Consider the following 21,573-nt stretch of genomic DNA (forward strand, 5'->3'; position numbering starts at 1 on the left):
GAGGTGGAGAATGAGCTCAACCTGGGTGTTTATTGTCTTGTGTAGTCTGAGAGATGATTGGATGATGGGTCGGGTGCAGTTTTCTCTGCAATGGGGTCGGGTGGGGCTGCCCGGGGTTATGTGGGGCTGGGCGGTGCCGCTGCCGGGTGCCCCAGATGGGCTCCGGATGGGCCTGGGCCCCCTGGCCTTGGTGGACTCCAGGGAGCGGGGGTGCCTACTGGGGTCAGCGGGGCAGCTGGCCCCGGGGAGGGGCCACTTCCCCTTCCTTTCTTCCCTCCCCATCCTCAGGTGCCTCCCTCTTCCCGCTCCACCACACCCACACACATGCAGGGCTTGGGGTGCAGGTGTGTCACTAGGGTGGGGCACTCCCCCTCTGTCCCCTTCTGGACGCCTGTGCCTCAATTTTATTCCGCAACCTAGACATCCACATTACTCACGCTCTCACATAACACCTACATATAGGGTCTTGGGGCTGGGCACGCTACACGGCAGCCAGAGGATGGTCTGTGTATTCAAACCCACCTCTGGCGCCGGTGCCCACCTCTCAATTTGAAACACGTATAGACACTGAGGGTTTGGGGAGGAGCCATGCTGCTCTCCGGCAGGAAGCACCGTGACCAACGTTCCCTCTAATGTTTCACGTGTCTGAACACACAAACTCCCTGAGCGGACACTCGGACCACTGTGAGCGACAGCAGACGTGCACTGTGGTCACGCCAGCATCGAATCATCCAAGTTACATGTTTATTAAAATAATCAAATTACAGCATTAAAGGCTGGGGGGAGGTTTGTCTTTGTTCACAGGCTTTGTAGCGTTTTCCTTATCAAACGCAGTTTTTACCGTTTCTTCCTGCAGTAAATATAAACAACGACAGTATTCAGGAAGAAAAACAAACATTGCAGATATTTTATCATAACTCTGGTTTTACGTGGCCGATCAACACAATTTAAAAACTGGTATAAAGTCCTCACTTTGTCCGTCAGTTGTTCCGTCTGTCCTGCTCACATCTCCAATGGTTGTACACGTTGTCATTAACGTGGCTTCACTCCACATCAGCTGCTTTGCTAAAACACCGGTGTCGCACATAAGGACGCTGTCAGAGCCTGTCAGCGACGTTGATTGGCTGCGTATATACGAATGTGAATCGCATCATTGGCTGGACTTTGGGATAAGGTGGCATCGTTCTGATCCCATACGGGAGCAGCCAGTCACTGACTCACACTGCAGAACAGGATTGTTAAAGTTTAAGTTTCAATTCAGGTTGGATTTTTTTGTGCGCAGAGACGTGCCAGCAGTGCGCAATTGCGCACGCGCGCAGCTTAGAGGGAGCATTGACCATGCGCTCCTGTGTTTTAAATGCACTTTAGAACAGCACGCAGCAACACTACATATCAGTGTCTTCACTCACCCCTGTTCTCTGTTAACCGTCGGGGCTGGGAGGAGGTGCTGGCCGTCAGATTGGGGTCTGGGATGCGGGGCCTACCTGCTAATGGAGATAAGGGGGCGGTCTGCTTGTCTCCACTTCAGGGAAAAGGGTTACATCTCCTGGGTCTAGGTACGGTTTGCCCCTTTGTGGCGAGAGTACCTGGACCTGGGATGTAGAGAAAGTTTGGGGAGTGTCTGTCTCCATGTCAGGTGAGCGCCGAGGATTTGTTTATGTGTATATGGGGGTGGGAATGCATGTTTGTGTCTGCGTGCGCCTGTTCGTCTATATGTCAGGTTGGGTCTTAGACTCCACCTCTCTGGGAACATCTCAGGCTCTCCGAGGTATGGAGGCTTATCTCCCCTCACCACTCTCCCTGAATAAAATAAATACATAATTATAATAAAGGTCAATCAAATGGACCAACATGGCACGGCCATGATGATCCACTTGGCATCTTTCTTCAGGGAATAGTTCTGATGGCTAACGATCCAAACGGGACAGGGAAAAAGATCAGCAGTTCCCTCAGGAGTCCTGAGCTAATACATAAAGTATAAGTAACTGAAAATACTGAGCATATCACACAAGTACTGGAGTAGAAGTACTCACAGCTGCTGCGTCTTCATTTAATTATTTATTCAATTTAATAAAAGCGAAGCTGCGGCGTCGTCAGGCAGGTGGGTATTCCCCTCACGGGCAGGGGGCGTGGTCAGAGCCCCGGGGGCGGGGTCAGCGGATACCGTGCCATCCCGCAGGATAAAAGCTGGTCCCGACAGCCTACGGGAGGCTCAGCTGACCGCTCCAGGACCAGGCACGATCACGTGACCTTCTCACCTTCAGCTTGATTATCTGAAATGCTCAGAGAGTTTCTGATGTCTTCAGACGAGATGATTATGACCAACCACACAGCAGCAAACACCACCGGAGCCGAGGACTGGACGCAGGTGAGCTCATCGCGATCAGCACCTCCTGTGCTCTCAGAATCACTGCGCACATTCAAGCACTTTAACGAGCTCAGCAGCTTTACATGCGGCTGGATAAACGGTGTGACGTGGAAATAAACTCGAACTATGTGTTATTGTGGGATCTACAACAATACAATAACAATAAACAACAACAGTCGTGATTTGGTGCTGCATGAATAAAGATAAGCTGTTTTCCATACTCGTATTATTAGATTATATTGATGTAGACGCGTGATGCCGCAGCTCGTTCTGTGCCTTAAAGGGACAGTACACCGCGCTGCTACTCTGTGTGAACAGACCATCCAAGTGTGATTTACTCTGAGCCACGTCCAGGATGTGTTCGGCTTGTTTTCTGTGGTGAGTCTCGGTTTGTTCCGTCTGCACTCGGAGACTCCGTCAGTTCAACATCTGCCAAAAGTCCAGTAAAACAATCAGCTCGTACTTTTGTGCTGCTGCACTAAATCGAGCATCTCTCACTGAAGGAAGTGAAATAAATTCACAAATTTCACTTCCAATAAAAGCTTTGAAGTGCTCGCGCTCACCGCTGAACAATAATAACCTGATGGTTTAATGCAGAAGCAGAGAAAGCAGTCATCATAAACACACACTGGGTTCCTCTCACTCTTCATTTGGTGCACAACTCATTAGAGACAGACTCAGTGATGAGAAACAGGGTCGCTGTATGAAGAGTTCCATTAAGTAATGATGAGTCATATTTATATGTATTTATTCTCTTGTACATAATCATGGATTTGTTTATTTTAAAATGTCTATTGATCTTGATCATAATTAAATATATATTATATGTATTATATTTATATAAAGTAAATATAAACATTTACTTAAAACATTTTATTCATATTTATACTTTGATGTATTCTCACAGACTGTATTTAAAAGATGGGTGATTCTTAAAACAGGAAGTTAGCATTTTCTCGTGCACAGGGTCTATTCCCCGAGTTATGTGACGCGTCCATCGGAGTGTGAGAGCGTCAGATAAAATGACTTTCGTGAATGTTGAAAGCTGTCACCTGCTAACTGCTGCTCACTAACGTCCAGATAAATCTGCGAATTACACTTAGCAGTGAGGTTACCACGGTAACCTCACTGCTGCAGCCTCTGCTGGACGTCAGAGGAACTGCAGTTTGTGATGTTTGGACCGTGTTTAGTTTTATTCTGTGTAGGAGGAGGCCGCGGTCAGCGGGCACTTTGAGGGTTGTGCGCACTCGCCGTTATCTTGTTGGTCTTTTTGTGTGTTGAAAACTGAATTTCAACCCTCATCGGTGTAAGACGGTTAAACTGACATCTTAAAAAGAAGTAATAATGAGACTACAACGGTTTCCTTTTTCTCCTCTCGGAGTGAATTTCTGAACTTCCTCTGGGGTTTTTTGTGTTTCCCCCACAGTTTGTTTGTCTCTATTTTTAACACTTTCACTCCCACATCTGCAGCTGATGTTAACTGACCTCACCGAGAGACGAACACTCACTGCAGCATCGATTAAAGCACAATCGCTTTAAGAGTCACGCAGCTCTAAGAGCTCGAATAAGTAACAAAAGAGCGTTTGATGTTTGTGCTTCATCGTGAAGAAATGTGAAGTTTGCAGTGTGTGTGTCTGTGTGCGCGTGTGCAGACACCTCAGTGTGTGTCTGTGTGTGTCAGCCTGCTGACCGCCTGCCTGTTTCCCTGCAGGTGTACGTCGTGGTCAGTTGGATCCAGCTCGTCATGGCTGTGCTCAGGTCAGTGTCTTCATCCTCCACAGGCACAGCTGGAAAGTAAAGAAAAGCCATTCATGAGTAATTTAGAGCTTATTTGACTTCAGTCAAGTTCAGCAGCAGTAACTGTCGTCATTACTGTTTTTATCAGGAGTAAAACTGGAAACATGACTGGGAAAGTCAAGATACTCTAACTACATTTTAGTGACACATACATTTGACCTTTTGATATGTAACGTAGGCAAACTGAGTAGGTGACCCACAGAGCTACTGTCTAAAACCTGAACACCTACACGCTGTTTTTTACTGTAAAACTCTGAAATCCTGCATTTTTAATAATCCGAGTCGTCGTCTCGGCCGGACTGTTGGACGTTCCTGTACAGAGGCTTGTTTGTAATGGGCTGCGTCAGAGCACATTAGGCTTTTATTGCTGGTTCATTTACCCAGTGTGGGACCAGTGGGAAAGACCTGAGGGGTCAGAGGTCACAGCGCTCAGACAATAGAGGCAGGCGCAGTTCCAATCAGCTGTTTTTCTTTCACGCCATCTTTATTAAACACCGAGCTCTTCCAGTGAGGTTCCACTCATCATGTGTGTTTGTGTTTGCAGCATTCTGGGTTCAGGCTCCATCATCTGCTGCCTGATGTTACGGGGACTCAGCCGGAAGCCCGAGGTCAGCCGCTTCTCTGTTCTCTGACGCTTTGCACAAACTGTGTGAGATAAACTGTGGTCTGAACTTTAAAGTTAAAATAATTAAGAGGAAGTGCTTATAAAAGCTGGACGTGGCCGCTGTGAAATCACCCTTTGTGTTATCGAGTTCTCTTTTCCAAACCTCAGCCCGAGCCGCTGATTTGAAACTAGGCGTGATGAGAGGGGGCTGAACGCTGACACTGTGCCTATTGTTCAACGCTGCAACGAGGTCAGATTTCCCCGGCGCAGAGGCATCACTTTAGGACACTCAGATGTAAAGATGTACTGTCATTCACATGTTTACATTCAGTTCTGCTTTCTAACCTTCATGTGGATAAGAATGAAAACATTACGTAACCGCTGGGTGCACTCATCGTTTTATACAGAAGAGTCTCTAAGTAGGACAAAGACACCCGATCAGCCACAAAGAAGCCCCGCCCTTCTCGAGTCCTAATGAGGTTCATAAAACCGCCGTCGTGTTTATTGAGTGAGACGCGAAACCCACCAGAAAGGTCTTCAGGTGAACAGGAGACTCGTTTTCTCCTAAGCTTCTGTCCAATCAGACTTGCCTCTACAACCAGGAGTCGCCCCCTGCTGGTCATCTACATTAGCCTCGCTCCGTCCTCCGTCCAGCTTTTAAAATCCTTTCTCAGCACGCTGTAATCCCTGTGTGTGTGTGTGTGTGTGTGTGTGTGTGTGTGTGTGTGTGTGTGTGTGTGTGTGTGTGTGTGTGTGTGTGTGTGTGTGTGTGTGTGTGCGCGCGCAGCTGCAGCCTCTGATGCTGCTCAGCGTCGCAGACCTGCTGCTCGCCGTGTGCTGGCTGATCGGCTCCATCCTGTTCTTTAAAGACTGCACAAGCCGGAGCACGCACTGTTACTACCTGCACATCGTGGAACAGGTGAAACAACACTACACTGGACTGCTGTGGTTATACTGTAAGACAAGGTGACCCACGGAGTACAATCAAACTGAAAGTCCCGAGGGTCCCGAGGGTTTGTGTGTGTGCGGACCCCAGGCCAACTTTATTGATAAAGCTACTAAAATAAAATAAACAGAGACCGATCGCTGGCACGAACTCCGATCTGACGGAGCAGCAGCTCTGACAACACGACGCCACACACGATTTTCCAGATGGGTTAGGTGATTCCAGCGCGGTGGTCAGACCACACTGGTAACACTTCCACCTTCATCACGTGACCCCAACATGTTCAAAACCAAGCTCCGCTTCAGACGGGCTGCCTTTGTTCTCTTTACTTTGTTTCAGGGGAAAGTTTTCAGAGTGAAGCGTGGAGCTGCCGAGGGATTTCCATATTCTCAAAGCAAAGTGTTTCCTGAGAAGTCAGCCAAAGTCGACCTCACACACAACTGAAATAGCATGTTCCAAGAACCAAAAAAACAAGAACTTTCACACAATAAAGTCAAATGTTTAACACGTGGAGCACATTTACAGCTAAAAGCAGTCATCAGATTATATCCATAGTTATCAGAAAAGAGTTTTTTAACCACACAAGAGTAAGTTTACCAAGAGGATTTGTGCTAAAGGGCAAATCACCGAAAAAAGGAAAAGGAAGTGGCAGGAAAAAGGTCGGGGCAGCAATCGTGATGAAAAATTGAAAGAGAAACAAAAATAAATTCAATCAGCTCCAAGGAAACAAAACTAAAGAGAAACTGGGAGAGCTGCAGAGCTGAGCTGCGTCTCGTCCGGATCGTAACCTGCTGAGCTTCTCTCCTCTAAATGTTTCATCATCAGTGACTCATCCAGCTCGTTCAGTCCCGTTTACATCAAATAAAACTGGGTGCGGTTTTACCTCTGTTTCTATGACAACCAATCCAGCACCTGAGGACGAGCGGGTAAATGACAGCTGTGTCCCAAAACGTCGGCTGCATCCTCCGGAGGCCACGTTTGAAGGCCGATCACGTCACAGCCAGGCGACGAAGGCTGTCCCAATTCGTCGACTCCTTCAAATGCGTCCTTCATTTCCCCGAATTTGAAGGATGGGTCGGGTGTGTCCTTCGTGGCACACCATATCCCAGAATTCATAGCGCGGCCCAGCCAAATTTCAGCTGCCAACAATGGCGGCTGCTACTAAGTTTTAAAATTACTCTTATTAATCTTTCTGGGTCACAAAATAAACTTTTAGCATATTTCCAGGCGAGAAAGTTGCTGTGTAAACTTCAAATATCTGCTCGGTTTATCAAGACATCGCATATTTGCAAAAGTGCGCCGACGTTTTCGGAGACGTCTGTTACCCACCAGCTCGATAGCGAGCCGGGGGGTTCAATGGTCACTCCAGCCGGCGAGAGCAGCGGACTCCCGGCTTCATCGTTTTCAGACCCCCGCTCTGTCGCTACTCAGGTTAAACATGATATTTAAGTCACTCGGAGAACTTAAAAATGTAATTGTTTTCCTTTTTTCTGTGTTTTATTTGTTCCGGAGTAAATCGTTTGGCTGAGATCAAAGTTATTAGATTATTAGATTAAATAAAACTTTATTAATCCATCGGGTTGGTTCCTCCGGGATTTTCACACAGCTGAATAAACGTCAAACAGAAAACTGATTAAACAGAAGTGTGAGACGGTCGAGAGTTTACTCCAGTGTCCTGTTATATTTTAGACAGCAAGGAGCAGACGTGGAGTTTATTAAACTCCACCCACACAGCGCTGACGCTGATCTGAAGGCGAGACCGTCCCATTTCACCGTCTCGCACTTCCGGCCTTCTCAGTCTTCGAAGGACCCGGCCCACGTAGACCGCGAAGGCCGGGTCCTCCGAAGGATGCGGCCGACGTTTTGGGACACAGCTGACGTCTCTGTTGCCAAATATCTATCGAGTGAGCTATTCTGGCCCAGATGACCAGGTCCAGATCCTGAACTGGGTCATTCTGGGATGAAATGGAGCAGCAGAACCAGGACAGAACACAGCCTGGAAGCAGAAAAACATTCCTGACCCACATCTCCCACTCAGAGCAACAACCCCGGGTCAGCTGCCCCTTTTGGCTCTCGCTCTATTAAAGTCTGAAAAGGGGGCGGGGTGTCAGGTGACCTGTTTAGAAAATCAGCGCGGCGAACGTGAGCGAGGATTTGGCTCATCACAAACTCTGTTTCAGGTTTTCTACATGGCCTCCTTCTTCTACACCCTCTACTACATTTGGAACCTCTACAAAGGAATCAAGGAGAAGTACTGCAGCTGCATGGATGGATACTCTGTACAGGTACAGACACATCTGTCCAGCTGCCAGGGCAGCAAAACACACACAACAGGTAGTAAACAAAGCTTTCAGGGTTTTGTTTGCAGCTCATAAAGCTTTAGAATAACACAAAGGGCAAACCTGACAGGGTCAAACTCTGCACGGCCCACAGCTCCCAGAGGCTCGGTAAAAGTAGAATGGTGGGGAAACCTAAGAGGATAAAAAGATGCTCCAGTGTCCTGACGGGGCACAGACCTCCCCATGTTTGGTCCTGATGCTTCAAAATAGTTTTGATCTGGTACCTGATCACTTCGGTGCAGCATGAACAGCTTTGTTTGTCTCAGTAAACATGAGGCTTTAAAATGATTTTAAAGGGCCTTGAAAAGCTTATGCACACATCCAGACTGGACGACTGTAACTGCTCTACTCGGGCCTCCAACACTCTTCTCTTTACCAGCTTCAGTTAATTCAAAATGCAGCTGCGCGTCTCTTAACAGCTACGAGAATCTACGAACGCATCACTCCAATTTTAGCCAAACTACATTGGCTCCCTGTTAAATATCGCATAGATTTTAAAATTCTTTTGTTCGCTTTTAAAATTCTGAATAATTTAGCGCCCAGCTCTCTCTCTGCGCACTTAGATCGGCCAATCACAGGCTCCCAGCACAACCTAGGTCTCGGTGACCGGGCCGTTGCAACCGTGGCACCCAGACTCTGGAATAACCTCCCTGTTCATGTTCGTACCGCCGAGTCGATCCAGTCTTTTAAATCACGTCCTGAAACGTATCTTTGTACTGTGGCTGTTGGTTCTAACGAGTTGGCTGTTCTAGCTTGTTGTTGTCGCCTGTCTCATGCTTTTACTGTGAAGCACTGTGGTCAACACTGTTGTTTTAACATGTGCTCTATAAATACATTCTGATGTGATATTTTGCATCCTTGTGCAGGTTTCCAACCGAGTGAGCACGGCGGGTAAAATCGTTGCTCTGGTTTCATGGTGAGTGAGCAGCAAAGCCTCACTCTGTGGATGCATGCAAACACACACACAGTGGTACTGATAACAGTGTGTCCTGCTCTGTGTGTCTGCAGTCTGCTTCCTGTGCTGCTGATGCTGCCGGTAATCATAGAGGGGAACATCAGCCACTGTCAGGCCAACCTTACCGAACCCTACAGGTGAGGCCAGAACACAAAGTGTTCACGCCGCGAGCAAATCCACCGATTGCTTCCACGCAGAAGCTCAGTGGGCTTTTTTCCACATCCGACCAGGTGTCTGATGATGCACACCGGAGCGCTGTTCCTGATGTCGGACGAGCAGCCGATGAGCCGAAGCTGCCTGTACCTGCACACCTACCACATCACCGTCTTCCTCATCACCGTGCTCGTCACCCTCCTCAGCATCACGGTGAGTTCACGCTCGTCGCACAGACGCGTCTTATTCTACGAACATCACGTGGAGGTGACCTCCCCTCTCCCCCCCCGCAGGTCCTCGTGGTCAAAGCGCGCTGTATTTACAGGCGCATCGTGACCTCTAACGGTTACCTGGGCAGCGAGCAGCGGGCCTCGTTCAGCGTGATGGACCGGAGGATGGTCCTGTACCCGCTGGTCTTCGTCTTCTGCTGGGGTCCAGGTTTGTTCGGCGTGGACTCTGATTGGTTCTTGTTGGCGACAGACGCAGTCAGCGAGGTTTCAGCGTGTCTTTGTTTGTCGTGTTGTTTCCTCAGCGGTGATCCTGGCGTTTCTGCGAGTGGCGGATCCCGCGGCGTGCCAGGGCAAAGCCGGGGTGGTGCTGTACATCCTGCAGGTGAGTCGGTACCAGAGAAACACGACGGCGTTTACGCTCTGAGCTCGTTCAGCCTGTTTTTGGTGGCGTGTCGTCTTTTCCTGTTGAACAGTTTGTTTGATTTGGATCCTTTGACAGCAGTCGAACATTTTGTGGTTGAATTTGTGTGTCGGGCTCATTTTGTGGTCTTTGAATGTTCTCTTTGTGTAACTATGTCTCATTAAGCTTCCTTTTTGTGCCGTCTCGACTGCTTCACTGGTCTTTTGTTGCTTTCTGTGCGAGTCATCACGTAGGATATCTCAGGCTCATCGTTGTGGTTCTTTTTGTCGTAGTCACACGCCTCTCTCAGGTTGTTTCACGTGTCTTTCGTGCAGTGACCCGAGCGTGTCTTGTGTCCTCAGGCGTTAACCTCGGCCTCTCAGGGCTTCTTTAACTGTCTGGTCTACGGATGGATTCGCGTGTACCTGCGGCGAGCCCGCAGGACGTTTTCGTCTCGAGACGCGGACACTCAGACGCCTCTGCTGCGAGCGCAGAAGAGGAGAGGCTACCAGACCCTGCAGACGCTCGCCTGAGACACACTGAGACCGAGGGCGTGTCTCTGCCAGCTGCCTCGAGAGGAGAGTCTGAACTTTCGCTTTCCTCGAGGGGGGAAACACTTTGTTTCTGCATCAAACTTCCACCTATGATCCTGAACCACTGAGGCGAGAAAAAAGGGAAGAAGCAGGAGGGGGGGGGCTTTACACCGAGAGGAAGAGCGACGCCGAAAACAGGATTTGAAAGAGACGCGACATCGTCACCTGTGAGCTCCGTCGCACGGACGGGCCTCACAGGGGTTTGTTCAGGCAGGTCACATGACCCCTGCTGGTCACCGGCGCACAGTGAAAATGAAGACGCGTTTCTTTGGACGTTTGTATGTTTTATGAAATGTGCAAATGACAGAAAATTATTCCTTGTGTTTAAAAAAACAGATTTAATCTCTGAGACTTTTTGTAAATATGCTCCTTTAATCACATCTGAATTTGTTTTCCTTTTATTTCTGTTGACTGCATTAAAATAGAGATTTCTACAGAACGCAGTCGTCGTTTCCTTCCTGTCATTTGCGGCTCCATTTCCACTCTTAGACTCCAGATGCTTTTCCTTACTCTTCTTAGATCAGCTCATCTGTCTGACACCAGCTCTCTTTAGACCCTCCCTTCCCCTGTGGTGGGTCTGCGCCTCCACAGCCCCACTGCTTTAGAAACTTATTCTCAACAACAACACAATCAGCGATCGATCGATTTTACTTGCTAGCAAGGGAAGGCTGGTTGGAACAGGCTCTTGGAGCTCAACGCTCCTCACCCGACTCAACCCAACTTCTTCAGAGAGGAGCCTTCCTCACAGCTGTTTACTGAAAACAGTTACACAACAGTAAACACAAGCACCTCCCCTCACAAACCCCCCTATGGTTCTAAAAGATAAGGCTGTGTGTGTGTGTGTGTGTGTGTGTGTGTGTGTGTGTGTGTGTGTGTGTGTGTGTGTGTGTGACCTGCTGATCACAGAAGGACCATAAAAGCAGGAAGCTTACCACACAGGAAACAGATCTGCCTAAGAAAGCCTCCCCCAGCACCAGAGTAGCTGGGGGAGGTGGTCAGGATCAAAGGAATGTCTTTGATCATATAGTTTAAACTAAGACTTACAAATTTAAGAAACACAATGACAACAATTAACAACTTGACTCCAACACCCTGCCTGCTTTCTTTTGATTGGGAAGCTTGTGGAAGCCTGCTGAGGGGCTACGTGTGCTCTGTGGGTGCTCAGTGCCTGTAGAACAGGGGTGTCGAGGGCCGGTGTCCTGCAGGTTTTAATATCACCCTGGGCCAACACACCTGATTCACATGATTAGTTCATTAGCAGGCCTCTGGAGCACTTCAGGACATGTTGAGGAGCTCGTTTAGCCGTTAAATCAGCTGTGATGGATCAAGGACTCGTCTAACAGCTGCAGGACTCCGGCCCTGAGGCTGAGTTGGACGCCTGTGCTGTAGAAGATGACTGTGTCAGGAAATCTGTGACAGTAGGAAAAACACTTGAAGCGTTTGGCTTACAGCGATAGTTTGCTGCCTCAGTGTTTTTATCATAGAATGAAACATTTTTAATATTTATTTGAAAGAAATAAGGAATATGTCTCCTAGGCCGTCACACCACACGACCATCGCTTCTTTCACACCGGAGCCTGACCTCACTCATTATGGGATGTCCCGTTCAGAGGGATCCCTGCCAATTCCCATCGTCTGCTGCGGGCGTTTCACGGCAATCTGCACAATAATCAGTTTGCTCTTCAGGCCGACGTCAGCGTCTCTGAAGTGTTGGCGTCCGTGACGTGACTGCAGAAGAATCTGAGCCCCGTGGGAGAGTTTGCAGAGCTTCACTTCACGAAGAACTAAAGAGGCTTCAAAAGGTCTCCGGGTGAATGTTTACCGCCACGTTCACACCGACACACAGGAAGTGTTTGATTTGAAATGTTGGTTTGCTCTCGTGACATTAATGAGCTCGTTTGGATTTACGTCATGAATGATTCAAAGCCTGTGAACACGAATACAGTGCAGAGACAACAGAGTCAGAATACTAAAAGACTGAACGGAAACACGTGCACACACAGACGGAAACTTGTTTAGCATTAATGTTTTATTTATGACACTGATGTGTTGTTACGCAGTGATTGGGACGTATGTTGCTCTAAGGCAGCAGTAGGCAACTCCAGGCCTCGAGTGCCGCGTCCTGCAGGTGTTAGATGTGTCCTTGATCCATCACAGCTGATTTAAAGGGCGAAATGACTCCTCAGCATTTCCTGAAGTTCTCCAGAGGCCTGCTAATGACCTAATCATGTGATTCAGGTGTGTTGACCCAGGGTGCGATCTAAAACCTGCAGGACACCGGCCCTTGAGGCCTGGAGTTGCCCACCGCTACTCTGAGGAGTTTATCATAATGGGCATGTCTGAACTTAGAAACAAACACCAGGGGGCGCTGCAGGCTGTGTGTAGTCTTCGTTAAAACTGCACAGATTTAATGTATCAGGATCTTTACCAGGTAGTAAACTGAGAACAGCACATGACATCTTACACCGTGTGGTCGTTCAGATGCAGATTCAGTGAAGTTTGAGTTCATGAAGCGGACTGTGTGAACGCTGGAACAACAACATCCACCTGTGACGCTGTCTGGGACCTTTCACCTGTATCATGAAGAAATCAGGTTTACTGCAGCATCATTGTAATAGAAGCTACGTGGCAGTTGAAGAGGGCGTTGTAGGTTTCTCCTCCACGTTTCACAAAAGCAGCAACTTTCTTCCTCCCGTTAAACTGTCTGCTCAGGTGAAACACGGGCTGCAGGGAACGCACACTTTAGTGCTTTATTCTGCCTCCATACTGCTCATCATTCACTGAAACACACATTTTACTCCACAGAGGAAATATCTTTATGTTCAGCAACTCATCACTCTTTCAAAAATGTCTGGCTCAAAGCTTCAGTTCAAACTCTGACTTACCTTCCAGGCTGAGCTCATGTGCCGAGCGCTGGTCACCACCGTGTCAGAGGAGATGCCGTAGTCCTGACCTTTGTGGATCAGCCACTGAGATCCATCAGCGAGCGTCACTCTGGTCACTCTGAGGGAAGAGAAAACGTAACGAGTCTGACGCTGCGCTCATCAAACATCTGAGAGTCTGAGATTCGAGCTGTCAGAGCGCATCTGTGAACTCAAGGAAGCAAAGGAACGAATCTGAGGATGTAGGAAGTGCAGCGGAGCCTGGACAGAGTAAGAAATGCGACAGTTGGACGCAATCTGAGCCTTTTCAAAGAATAGCAAAGAGATGTGATGTCAAAGCTTCGGCCAGGCCGTGGTTTGTCTTTGTTTTGTAGCAAAGGTTAAAAACGTTTCTAGCCTGGAAACATAAAAACCAGTCTGGGCTCAGGTATGATGACCCATCACTGCAGCCGTCAGCAGGAGCTGCTGCAAAGTGGAACTGAAGAAAACTGAAGGAATCTCAGGCAGCGTCTTTTTCTGCGGCGACGGTGGATTCCAGATGGACATCAGCGGTAGTGAAAGCAGCAGGTTTTTAAATAAATACGGTGAGCGTGTAGCCTGCCCTGACGCCGGTGTGGCTGAGCGGTCCAAACGTGGACTGGATCCAAGCGGTCGGACCATCCATTCAGCTTTGTACACTGGAGAGTTGTAGAGATCTGTGAGCTGCTGACCCGACAGGTCGTAGTTGCTGTATCCTCCTGTCAGAAGGAAACGCTGTTAGTTTGATGTAATCTGTGTTCTGTACAACCAGCCACGCAGCTGCTTTTAAACCTCACCACTACATTAAAACTTTTTACCAGACGAGGAGTCCACGGTCAGGGCCAGCAGAGTCAGCGCACAGAGGAGCACTTTGAAGGAACCCATCGTGGACATTTGTCCCGTCACAGCTCAGAGAGACGTTTGATAGTCCTGACAGACTCCCTGCTTGGACTCAGTTATCTCTGCTGTTTGTCTCTTGGCAGATGAGCCGGAGTTTCCACGCTGCTGCTCGTAAACAGGTTTCATCACATCAGCAGAAAGAGCTCAACCTGCACGTATGAAAGGATTTACTGACGTGGATTTCTAGACTGTAACTAAAATATGCTGAAATTTTATGACACATTTAGGACAAAATTTGTACCTTTTATATTTAAATCTAAATGTTACGGGGAACTAAATATTTAGCTAATATGCAAATTTACTGGTCAAAGAAAATATCAAAATAAAAGCTTTACAAAAACCTCCTGTGGTGGACTGACGGGCACGTCTCAGCAACACGAGCTGCTTCACTGCTCGCCGCTTTGTGCAGTAGTGCCCCCTCAGCAGCCTCCACTTCTGGAGCTCCATAAATATTTGTATAGAGACTTATTTTCTAATGGACATTAGCACAGTGACATGAAACCAGTCAGATGTAGCTGAAGTGCAGCCTTTCAGCTTTAATTCAGTGGGTTGGACAAACGGATTAAAAATGGGAGAAACTGGAGTACTGTTAGCACAATCCCTTTGTTTTAGAGGCTCTAAAGAATTTGGACAAATGAAGTAACTGAAAATAAAATGATTGTTTCTATTACTTTATTCCAAACCCTTTGCTGGCACTGACAGCCTGAATGCTGGCTTCCTGCTGTTTAATGCTCTGCCACAGCTTTACTGCACCAACCTGCAGCTGATGTTTGTTTGTGGCCTTTCTGTCCAAAGTTCAGAGTGAAATGCTGAGCGGGGTTAGGATCAGGTGACGGACTTGGACATTGAAGAAAATTCAACTCCTGAGGTGCTTCGGTGGATGTTGTGAGTCATTGTCCATCTGTATGTCTTTCTTGAAACTGTCGAATTCATCCTTCATTTCTTGTGTGATGTCTTTCTTAAACGTGGCAAACTCAGTTTTAAACTCGGCTTTAAGTGAGTGAATTTCCTTAATGATGTCCTGGAAGTCTGCGTGAGGGTGGCTAGCTGCATCTCCTTCCATCTGCTCGCCTTGCACGCTGTTCTCGGACATGTCTGCGCTGCCTCCTCTTGCCAGCTCCGCTTGTTTCACAAAATCCTTAATGTTTCCTTGTCTTTTTGACCTTCTTCCACCTTCCATGGCATTTATTACACGGTTTAGCGGTGGAAATATTCGAATTCTGGTTTTCTTTCGAGTTTTGACCCAGAGCTGCAAGCTTATGCTGCCATCTTCCTTACGTCCCCCTGGTGGTCTCCCAAATTTTTTAAAATTTTCATTGTAAGTGGACTAAAGCAGTTAATTAAAAGTAGTCTAACATAAATGCTGTAATTTGATTAGTTTAATAAAACATGTAACTTGGATGATTGGATGCTGGCGTGACCACAGTGCACGTCTGCTGTCGCTCACAGTGGTCCAAGGACCGCTCAGGGAGTTTGTGTGTTCAGACACGTGAAACATTAGAGGGAACGTTGGTCACTGCAGCTCAGATAAAATAATTATTGTGGGTGATTTTAACATCCATGTAGATGCTAAGAATGACAGCCTCAACATGGCATTTAATCTGTTATTAGACTGTAAAAGAACCCACCCACCACTTTAATCACACTCTAGATCTTGTTTTAACACGTGGCATAGAAACTGAACATTTAACAGTGTTTCCTGAAAACCCTCTGCTGTCTGATCGTTTTCATGGATGTTAAAATCACCCACAATAATTATTCTATCTGAGCTGAGCACTAAATCAGAGAAAAAGTCTGAGAAATCCGACAGGAACTCTTTTGAAGACCCAGCTGAATAAGAATCAGAAGGAGGAGTTGAGAGGCCATGCCTTATTTCCTGCTCAACTGGTTACCTGTCACAGGTATGAGTGTCGCAGTCCTGGGTCGGTGACCGAATGTTTTCTGGTATGTATTATTAGTAGTAGTCAATTTCATTATGATGTGTCATTGTTAGTCTGTATTCAGTCAGTCTGCATCTCTGTGTACTTCCTGTTTTACTTTGTTAGTCTCCCGTCTGTTTTGCTCTTCCCTGTTTTGTCTGTGCCAGCCGTGTTCCCAGGTGTTTCCTCTTTGCCCTGTTCTCCACTTGTATTTAGTGTCTGCTTCTTCCTATGCTCTTCGTCACATTGTGCCCTCTTTGTGCTGCGTCTCCTCCCTTCGTGGCCCAAGTACTCTTAGTTTCTAGGTGCCTGTTCCCCAGTTCTGCATTTGAAGTTTTGGTTTGTTTTTGTCACGTCTATTGTAATGAGCAGTTTCCCTCGAAATAAAGCTGCGTCCTAAGTTAACTCTCTGTTCTGCATTGTGGGTCCTTCGTCTTTCCTGCACACACCACGCTGTCACAGTGAGCCTCTGAGCTGCTTCACTTTCACTTTGCTTGAACTGCCTCCCTCTCCTGCGTTGCTGGTAGGTCCTTCATTCCCTCACACTGCAGGTCATTACATCACACAGGTGTAAACAGGTTTTCTATTTGCAGGTTGTATCCGTACAGGTCGCCTCCTTCCTGAACCTGACAGTCAGAATGAAGCGAGCTGCTTTCACTTTGGCGTGTTCGTGTTTCTCAGGAATGTTAGGCCTGGATTGGTGCTCAGACTCTCCTCCTGCTGCTGATCAGCCTTTTTGTTGTTACTGTGACCTGTTACTTTAGACGTGTTTTGGCTTTAGTAATGCTGCTAAGTGTTTGCAGAGATGCAGATGAAGAACGTGGATTTTATTTAATTATTATGAAGCACGGGTGGATCTAGAGACATTTTCTTAGGCTGGCATGGAAATGAAATGGGGTGGGGGGGGGGGTCAAATCAAAGCCTTTTTAAACACATATGTTACATATGGTTACAATGGTTCACATGCACTGAATCTGCACGTTTGTGTAACTGAATTATTTTCTTTAGCCCACATAATGAAACACCTCAGTTACACGTGTGAGTTTGAATGTTAAGTACTGTGTAGCCTGTATAATAAATAAATATGTAGCCCGGTAAAGCTACACAACATGGGGCGGTTCATTTACAAACACAAGTCTAACTGAAGCTTCACACTTTGTTAGAAAAATCTGATTGTTGCTTAAATTTACACAAAATGTCAGAAATCTGCACCGTCATGAACAAAAAGCTCATTTTTCATGATTTGTTGGGTTCACCCTCTGGGGAGCACGACATAACCGCACACTTTTCACTACTTTGTGTTTCACCCTTACATCTTTTGTTACCTCGCCTTGTTTGGTATCGTTCAGCTGTAGTAACACAACTGATCTGAAATCACACAAAAACATCAAATCCTAGTCGTAGTTATATTCGCTTTACTGTAAAAACCACAAATATGTTTAGTGAATAATTTTACTAAAGTTGAAATGCAAATATAAACTGTCACATTTTAAAAACTATTTATCTAAAAGTCAGTGCGTCCGGCGTGTCTTAGTACAAACATTTAAAACTACTGAAACTACAATGAGAGAACAAGCAGGTGTCACAATAAGATGCCGCACGAATCATTGGTGTCAGTGAAGAAAATGAGTTTGTGGCCACGAGACAGAGAACAGCACAGGGACAAAGCTGCAGGCCTGACAGCAGGACGTGCATCACTGCTCCTGTCTCCACCTGGAGACAGTGTTTGCCCTGCAGCCTTTGTCACATTCATTAGTGCCCTCACTGACACACAACACACACACAACACACACACAACACACACACAACACGCTGACTACACACTCCATGCTAAACATCTCAAAACTCTCTCACTCGCTGCCATCACTCCCAAAACTTCGTCCTAAACAACTAAATCTCACGTGTTGCCTTTTTTCTTTCTTTACTCTTTGTGTGACAATAGTATTCAGGAAAAAGCAAAGCTTTTGTATATATTTCATCCTAACTCTGGGTTTAGTCACCTGTCATTAAAATGTAAAAATAGGAAGTCCGAACGTTCAACACAAGAAGGAATAGAGACTCAGCGCAGCTGCAGCTTGTTGCTATGTCAGCTGAAATCAGTCATGTGATTCGCAGCGCACTGAGAGTTAATAACACTCACCTTCAGTCCATTTCCACAGTGTCATAACCAACCAGCTGTGTGAAATCCACGGTGTTGTTCAAAAAGTGCTCTGGAACAATAATAGGCATCGGTTGCTACTGACAACAAGAAATATAGCGGCTCCACGCTGTGGGCTGAACCATTTGTTAATGGTAGAGGCGGGGGGAGTGGGGGTAACACTGTGCAATATATTCAGCTTTAGAGTTTATATTCAGTCTTAACTGTAGCTCGGCTCAAAGTGTTAATGCGAGTTGGGAGTTCGTCTTTTAATCGGAAGGTTGCCGGTTCGAGCCCCGGCTCGGACGGTCTCTGTCGTTGTGTCCTTGGGCAAGACGCTTCACCCGTTGCCTACTGGTGGTGGTCAGAGGGCCCGGTGGCGCCTGTGTCCGGCAGCCTCGCCTCTGTCAGTGCGCCCCAGGGTGGCTGTGGCTACAATGTAGCTGCCATCACCAGTGTGTGAATGTGTGTGTGAATGGGTGGATGACTGGATATGTAAAGCGCTGTATAAATACAGGCCATTTACCATTTAATGCTGTCTTATATACATATATACATATCTTATATACATCACTGTCATGTGCTAAACTAGGGTGGCAAGAGATCATTTCACTGTGAGTCCATCAGACACCTTTGCTGTAGTTTGATGTTTACTCTCTGCTTCCTTTATAGTGATCTACTCTGCAGAGGATTTGATGTCCAACCAACCATACACCACGGAGATGTCCTACTATGAATATGAATATAATGTCAGTGACTACCTAGATTATGATGGTTTTTGTGTTTTTCACAACAACCCGAATGTGGTGAAGGTGATCGGCGCGTACATCCACTCCATCTTCTGCATCCTGGGCCTCGTGGGGAACAGCATGGTCATTGTCACCTACGCCTTCTACAAGAGGATCAACTGCATGACTGACATCTACCTGATCAACGTGGCCATCGCCGACCTGCTGTTTGTGCTGGCGCTACCATTCATTGTCTACAACGAGCTGTGGTCGTGGCCGATGGGGCAGGTGGCCTGCAAGCTGCTGCGCGGCTCCTACAGCGTGAACCTGTACAGCGGCATGCTGCTGTTCGCCTGCATCAGCACCGACCGCTACATCGCCATCGCCCAGGCTCGGCGCAGGCGCTGGCTGTCATACAGGTCCATCATCTGCGCCATCATCTGGATCTTCACTATACTCGTGTCCATCCCCACCTTCTACTTCTATCAGTGGTACGAGCCGTCACACATGAATCACATCGTATTCGACGATGATAACCAAACTGGTTTCCAGAAGACTCCTGCGTACGTCTGTGAGCTCAAGTTTGAAGGCCCAGCCATGGCGGTGAGGGTGGACGTCCCCATCACTCAGATCAGCGTGGGTTTCTTCCTGCCACTCTTCATCACGATCTTCTGCTTCAGTGGCATCATCATCACCCTGCTTAAGACCAAGAATCTCCAGCACCACAGAGAGGTGTGGGAGATGCTGGTGGTTGTGGCCGTGTTCATCATCTGCCACCTGCCCTACAACATAGTGCTGCTGTACAACACGGTCACCGTGTTTCAGGAGTACTCGTGTGATGAGGCGGACATGCTGGAGATGGCCCTGACAGCGTCGCAGACCATTGCTTACTTGCACTGCTGCCTGAACCCGATGCTGTACGCCTTGGTGGGGCTGAACTTCAGGAACCAGTTCAGGAGGATCTTCAGGGACCTTTGGTGTCTCGGAAAGGCCCCACGCCGCTTCTCCAGAGTCACCTCCGACTTCTACATGTCCTCCACTCTGCGCTCGATGGATGGGTCCAGCAACAGTGGCGCTTCTTTCACTATGTGAAGACATCCGTGGGTTGATCTCTGAAGATCCAGGTCTCTAACACCGAACGCGATTCACGTCTGTCGCACCGACGAGATTCCTCAAGATAAAGAGATCTAACGCCGAGCTGCACCTCTTATTCTGATTCATTATTTTGATCGTGAAATATCCAAACTCCTGCATTTTCTTTCTTTTGTCATTATTTTGTGAGTGATGACTGTCAGTGTTTTGTCACCTGAAACGGCGGCTGAACGTGCAGAACCGCGAAAACACGTCTGATTTGAACTCGTCTGATCTCTCCTTCATGGCGGCCTCCTCGTGTACCTTCGACCTTTTTCAGCACTGCTGCTGTTTTAAGGGACGCCCTGGCGCCGTGCGCAGCTCTGCTGACGGTGTGACTCTGGGCGGTGAATCACTGTGTTTCATGCATGTTTTAGCTGACCTGGAGGTCAGAGTGCGTCTCTTCACCAATGTTCACATTCTTATAATAAAAATGCACTAAAATGTTGGTCAAACAAGAAAAATATTCAATACTCAATTACCCAGTTTATTTTTCCAAGGACAGTTTTTGCTGCTCTTAACTGATTCAAGCAGTCGTTTTGTTTTTGCACAGCCCAGCAGAAGTCTGTGCAAAAATATATGCAGAAAAGAGTCTCACATGTGTGTGACAGTAACGCACTCGAAATACTTTGGTATTGTTGCCTCTGTGTGTGTGTGTGTGTGTGTGTGTGTGTGTGTGGGGCAAGGTGTTTCTGCGCAGTGTACCAGGGGCACGGAGAAAAGTTGTCGTACCATAGGCACGAGCAGTGTGTGTGTGTGTGTGTGTGTGTGTGTGTGTGTGTGTGTGTGTATTAAACAAATAAATAAATTCCCCACTCGCCCCTGTGGGCGGTTTATCCTTCAAGCTCGGGTCCTCTACCAGAGGCCTGGGAGCTTGAGGGTCCTGCAGTATCTCAGCTGTTCCCAGGACTGCGCTCTTCTGGACAGAGATCTCCGATGTTGTTCCGGGGATCTGCTGGAGCCACTCGCCTAGCTTGGGAGTCACCGCACCTAGTGCTCCGATTACCACGGGGACCACCGTTACCTTCACCCTCCACGTCTTCTCCAGCTCTTGGTATTTCTCGAGCTTTCCTTTCAGTCCAGCTTTGTCCAGCCACTGGTAGGATTTCTGGATATCAGCCTCCTCTATCTGCCGGTGGTACATACCGTGCAGGGGCCTGTCCTTCCATGATGGTTCCTCGTCTCCCTCCTCTTTCTTGGGTTTCTGCTGCCTGAGGTATTCACTGAGCACTCGGTCGGTTGGGGCCATCTTTGTGATGTATTCGTGGATGTTTGTTGTCTCATCCTGGACTGTGGTGCTGACACTCACCAGTCCCCGGCCCCCTTCCTTCCGCTTAGCGTACAGCCTCATGTAAGCTTACATATATGTATATACAGGGAGTGCAGAATTATTAGGCAAGTTGTATTTTTGAGGAATAATGTTATTATTGAACAACAACCATGTTCTCAATGAACCCAAAAAACTCATTAATA

The 21,573-nt window shown here is 47.5% G+C and overlaps 2 protein-coding genes and 1 long non-coding RNA gene across 5 annotated transcripts; 2 read left to right on the forward strand and 1 right to left on the reverse strand.

Moving 5' to 3' along the window:
- Positions 1-810: 810 nt before the first annotated feature.
- On the forward strand, positions 811-10,824 carry tmem116 (transmembrane protein 116). The gene is made up of 11 exons (XM_085472483.1): positions 811-2,368; positions 4,080-4,126; positions 4,710-4,773; positions 5,557-5,688; positions 7,896-8,000; positions 8,921-8,970; positions 9,063-9,146; positions 9,240-9,375; positions 9,456-9,600; positions 9,695-9,774; positions 10,155-10,824. The coding sequence occupies exons 1-11, from the start codon at positions 2,279-2,281 to the stop codon at positions 10,323-10,325; spliced, it is 1,104 nt and encodes a 367-aa protein (XP_085328609.1). The 5' UTR covers positions 811-2,278; the 3' UTR covers positions 10,326-10,824.
- A 2,564-nt stretch (positions 10,825-13,388) lies between these two features.
- Positions 13,389-18,330, reverse strand: LOC146699513 (uncharacterized). Its single transcript, XR_014922848.1, has 3 exons — positions 18,245-18,330; positions 14,104-14,334; positions 13,389-14,004 (listed from the first exon to the last, which is right to left on the reverse strand). It is a non-coding gene; the product is annotated as an uncharacterized LOC146699513 (long non-coding RNA).
- On the forward strand, positions 14,958-20,711 carry LOC146699514 (C-C chemokine receptor type 6-like). Of its 3 annotated transcripts, none has more exons than XM_085472482.1 (2): positions 14,958-15,088; positions 18,914-20,711. In XM_085472482.1, the coding sequence occupies exon 2, from the start codon at positions 18,937-18,939 to the stop codon at positions 20,059-20,061; it is 1,125 nt and encodes a 374-aa protein (XP_085328608.1). In that variant the 5' UTR covers positions 14,958-15,088; positions 18,914-18,936; the 3' UTR covers positions 20,062-20,711. The 3 variants fall into 3 exon arrangements, with proteins under 3 accessions (XP_085328608.1, XP_085328607.1, XP_085328606.1); XM_085472481.1 differs by having other exon boundaries at positions 14,958-15,070; XM_085472480.1 differs by lacking the exon at positions 14,958-15,088 and adding an exon at positions 15,114-16,129.
- The last annotated feature ends 862 nt before the right edge of the window (positions 20,712-21,573 follow it).

This window comes from Copadichromis virginalis, linkage group LG11 (genome assembly GCF_057382275.1).
Source record: "Copadichromis virginalis isolate Kocher_CV1m ecotype Utaka linkage group LG11, C_Virginalis_male_GT1.1, whole genome shotgun sequence".
Classification (NCBI taxonomy): Eukaryota; Metazoa; Chordata; class Actinopteri; order Cichliformes; family Cichlidae; genus Copadichromis; species Copadichromis virginalis.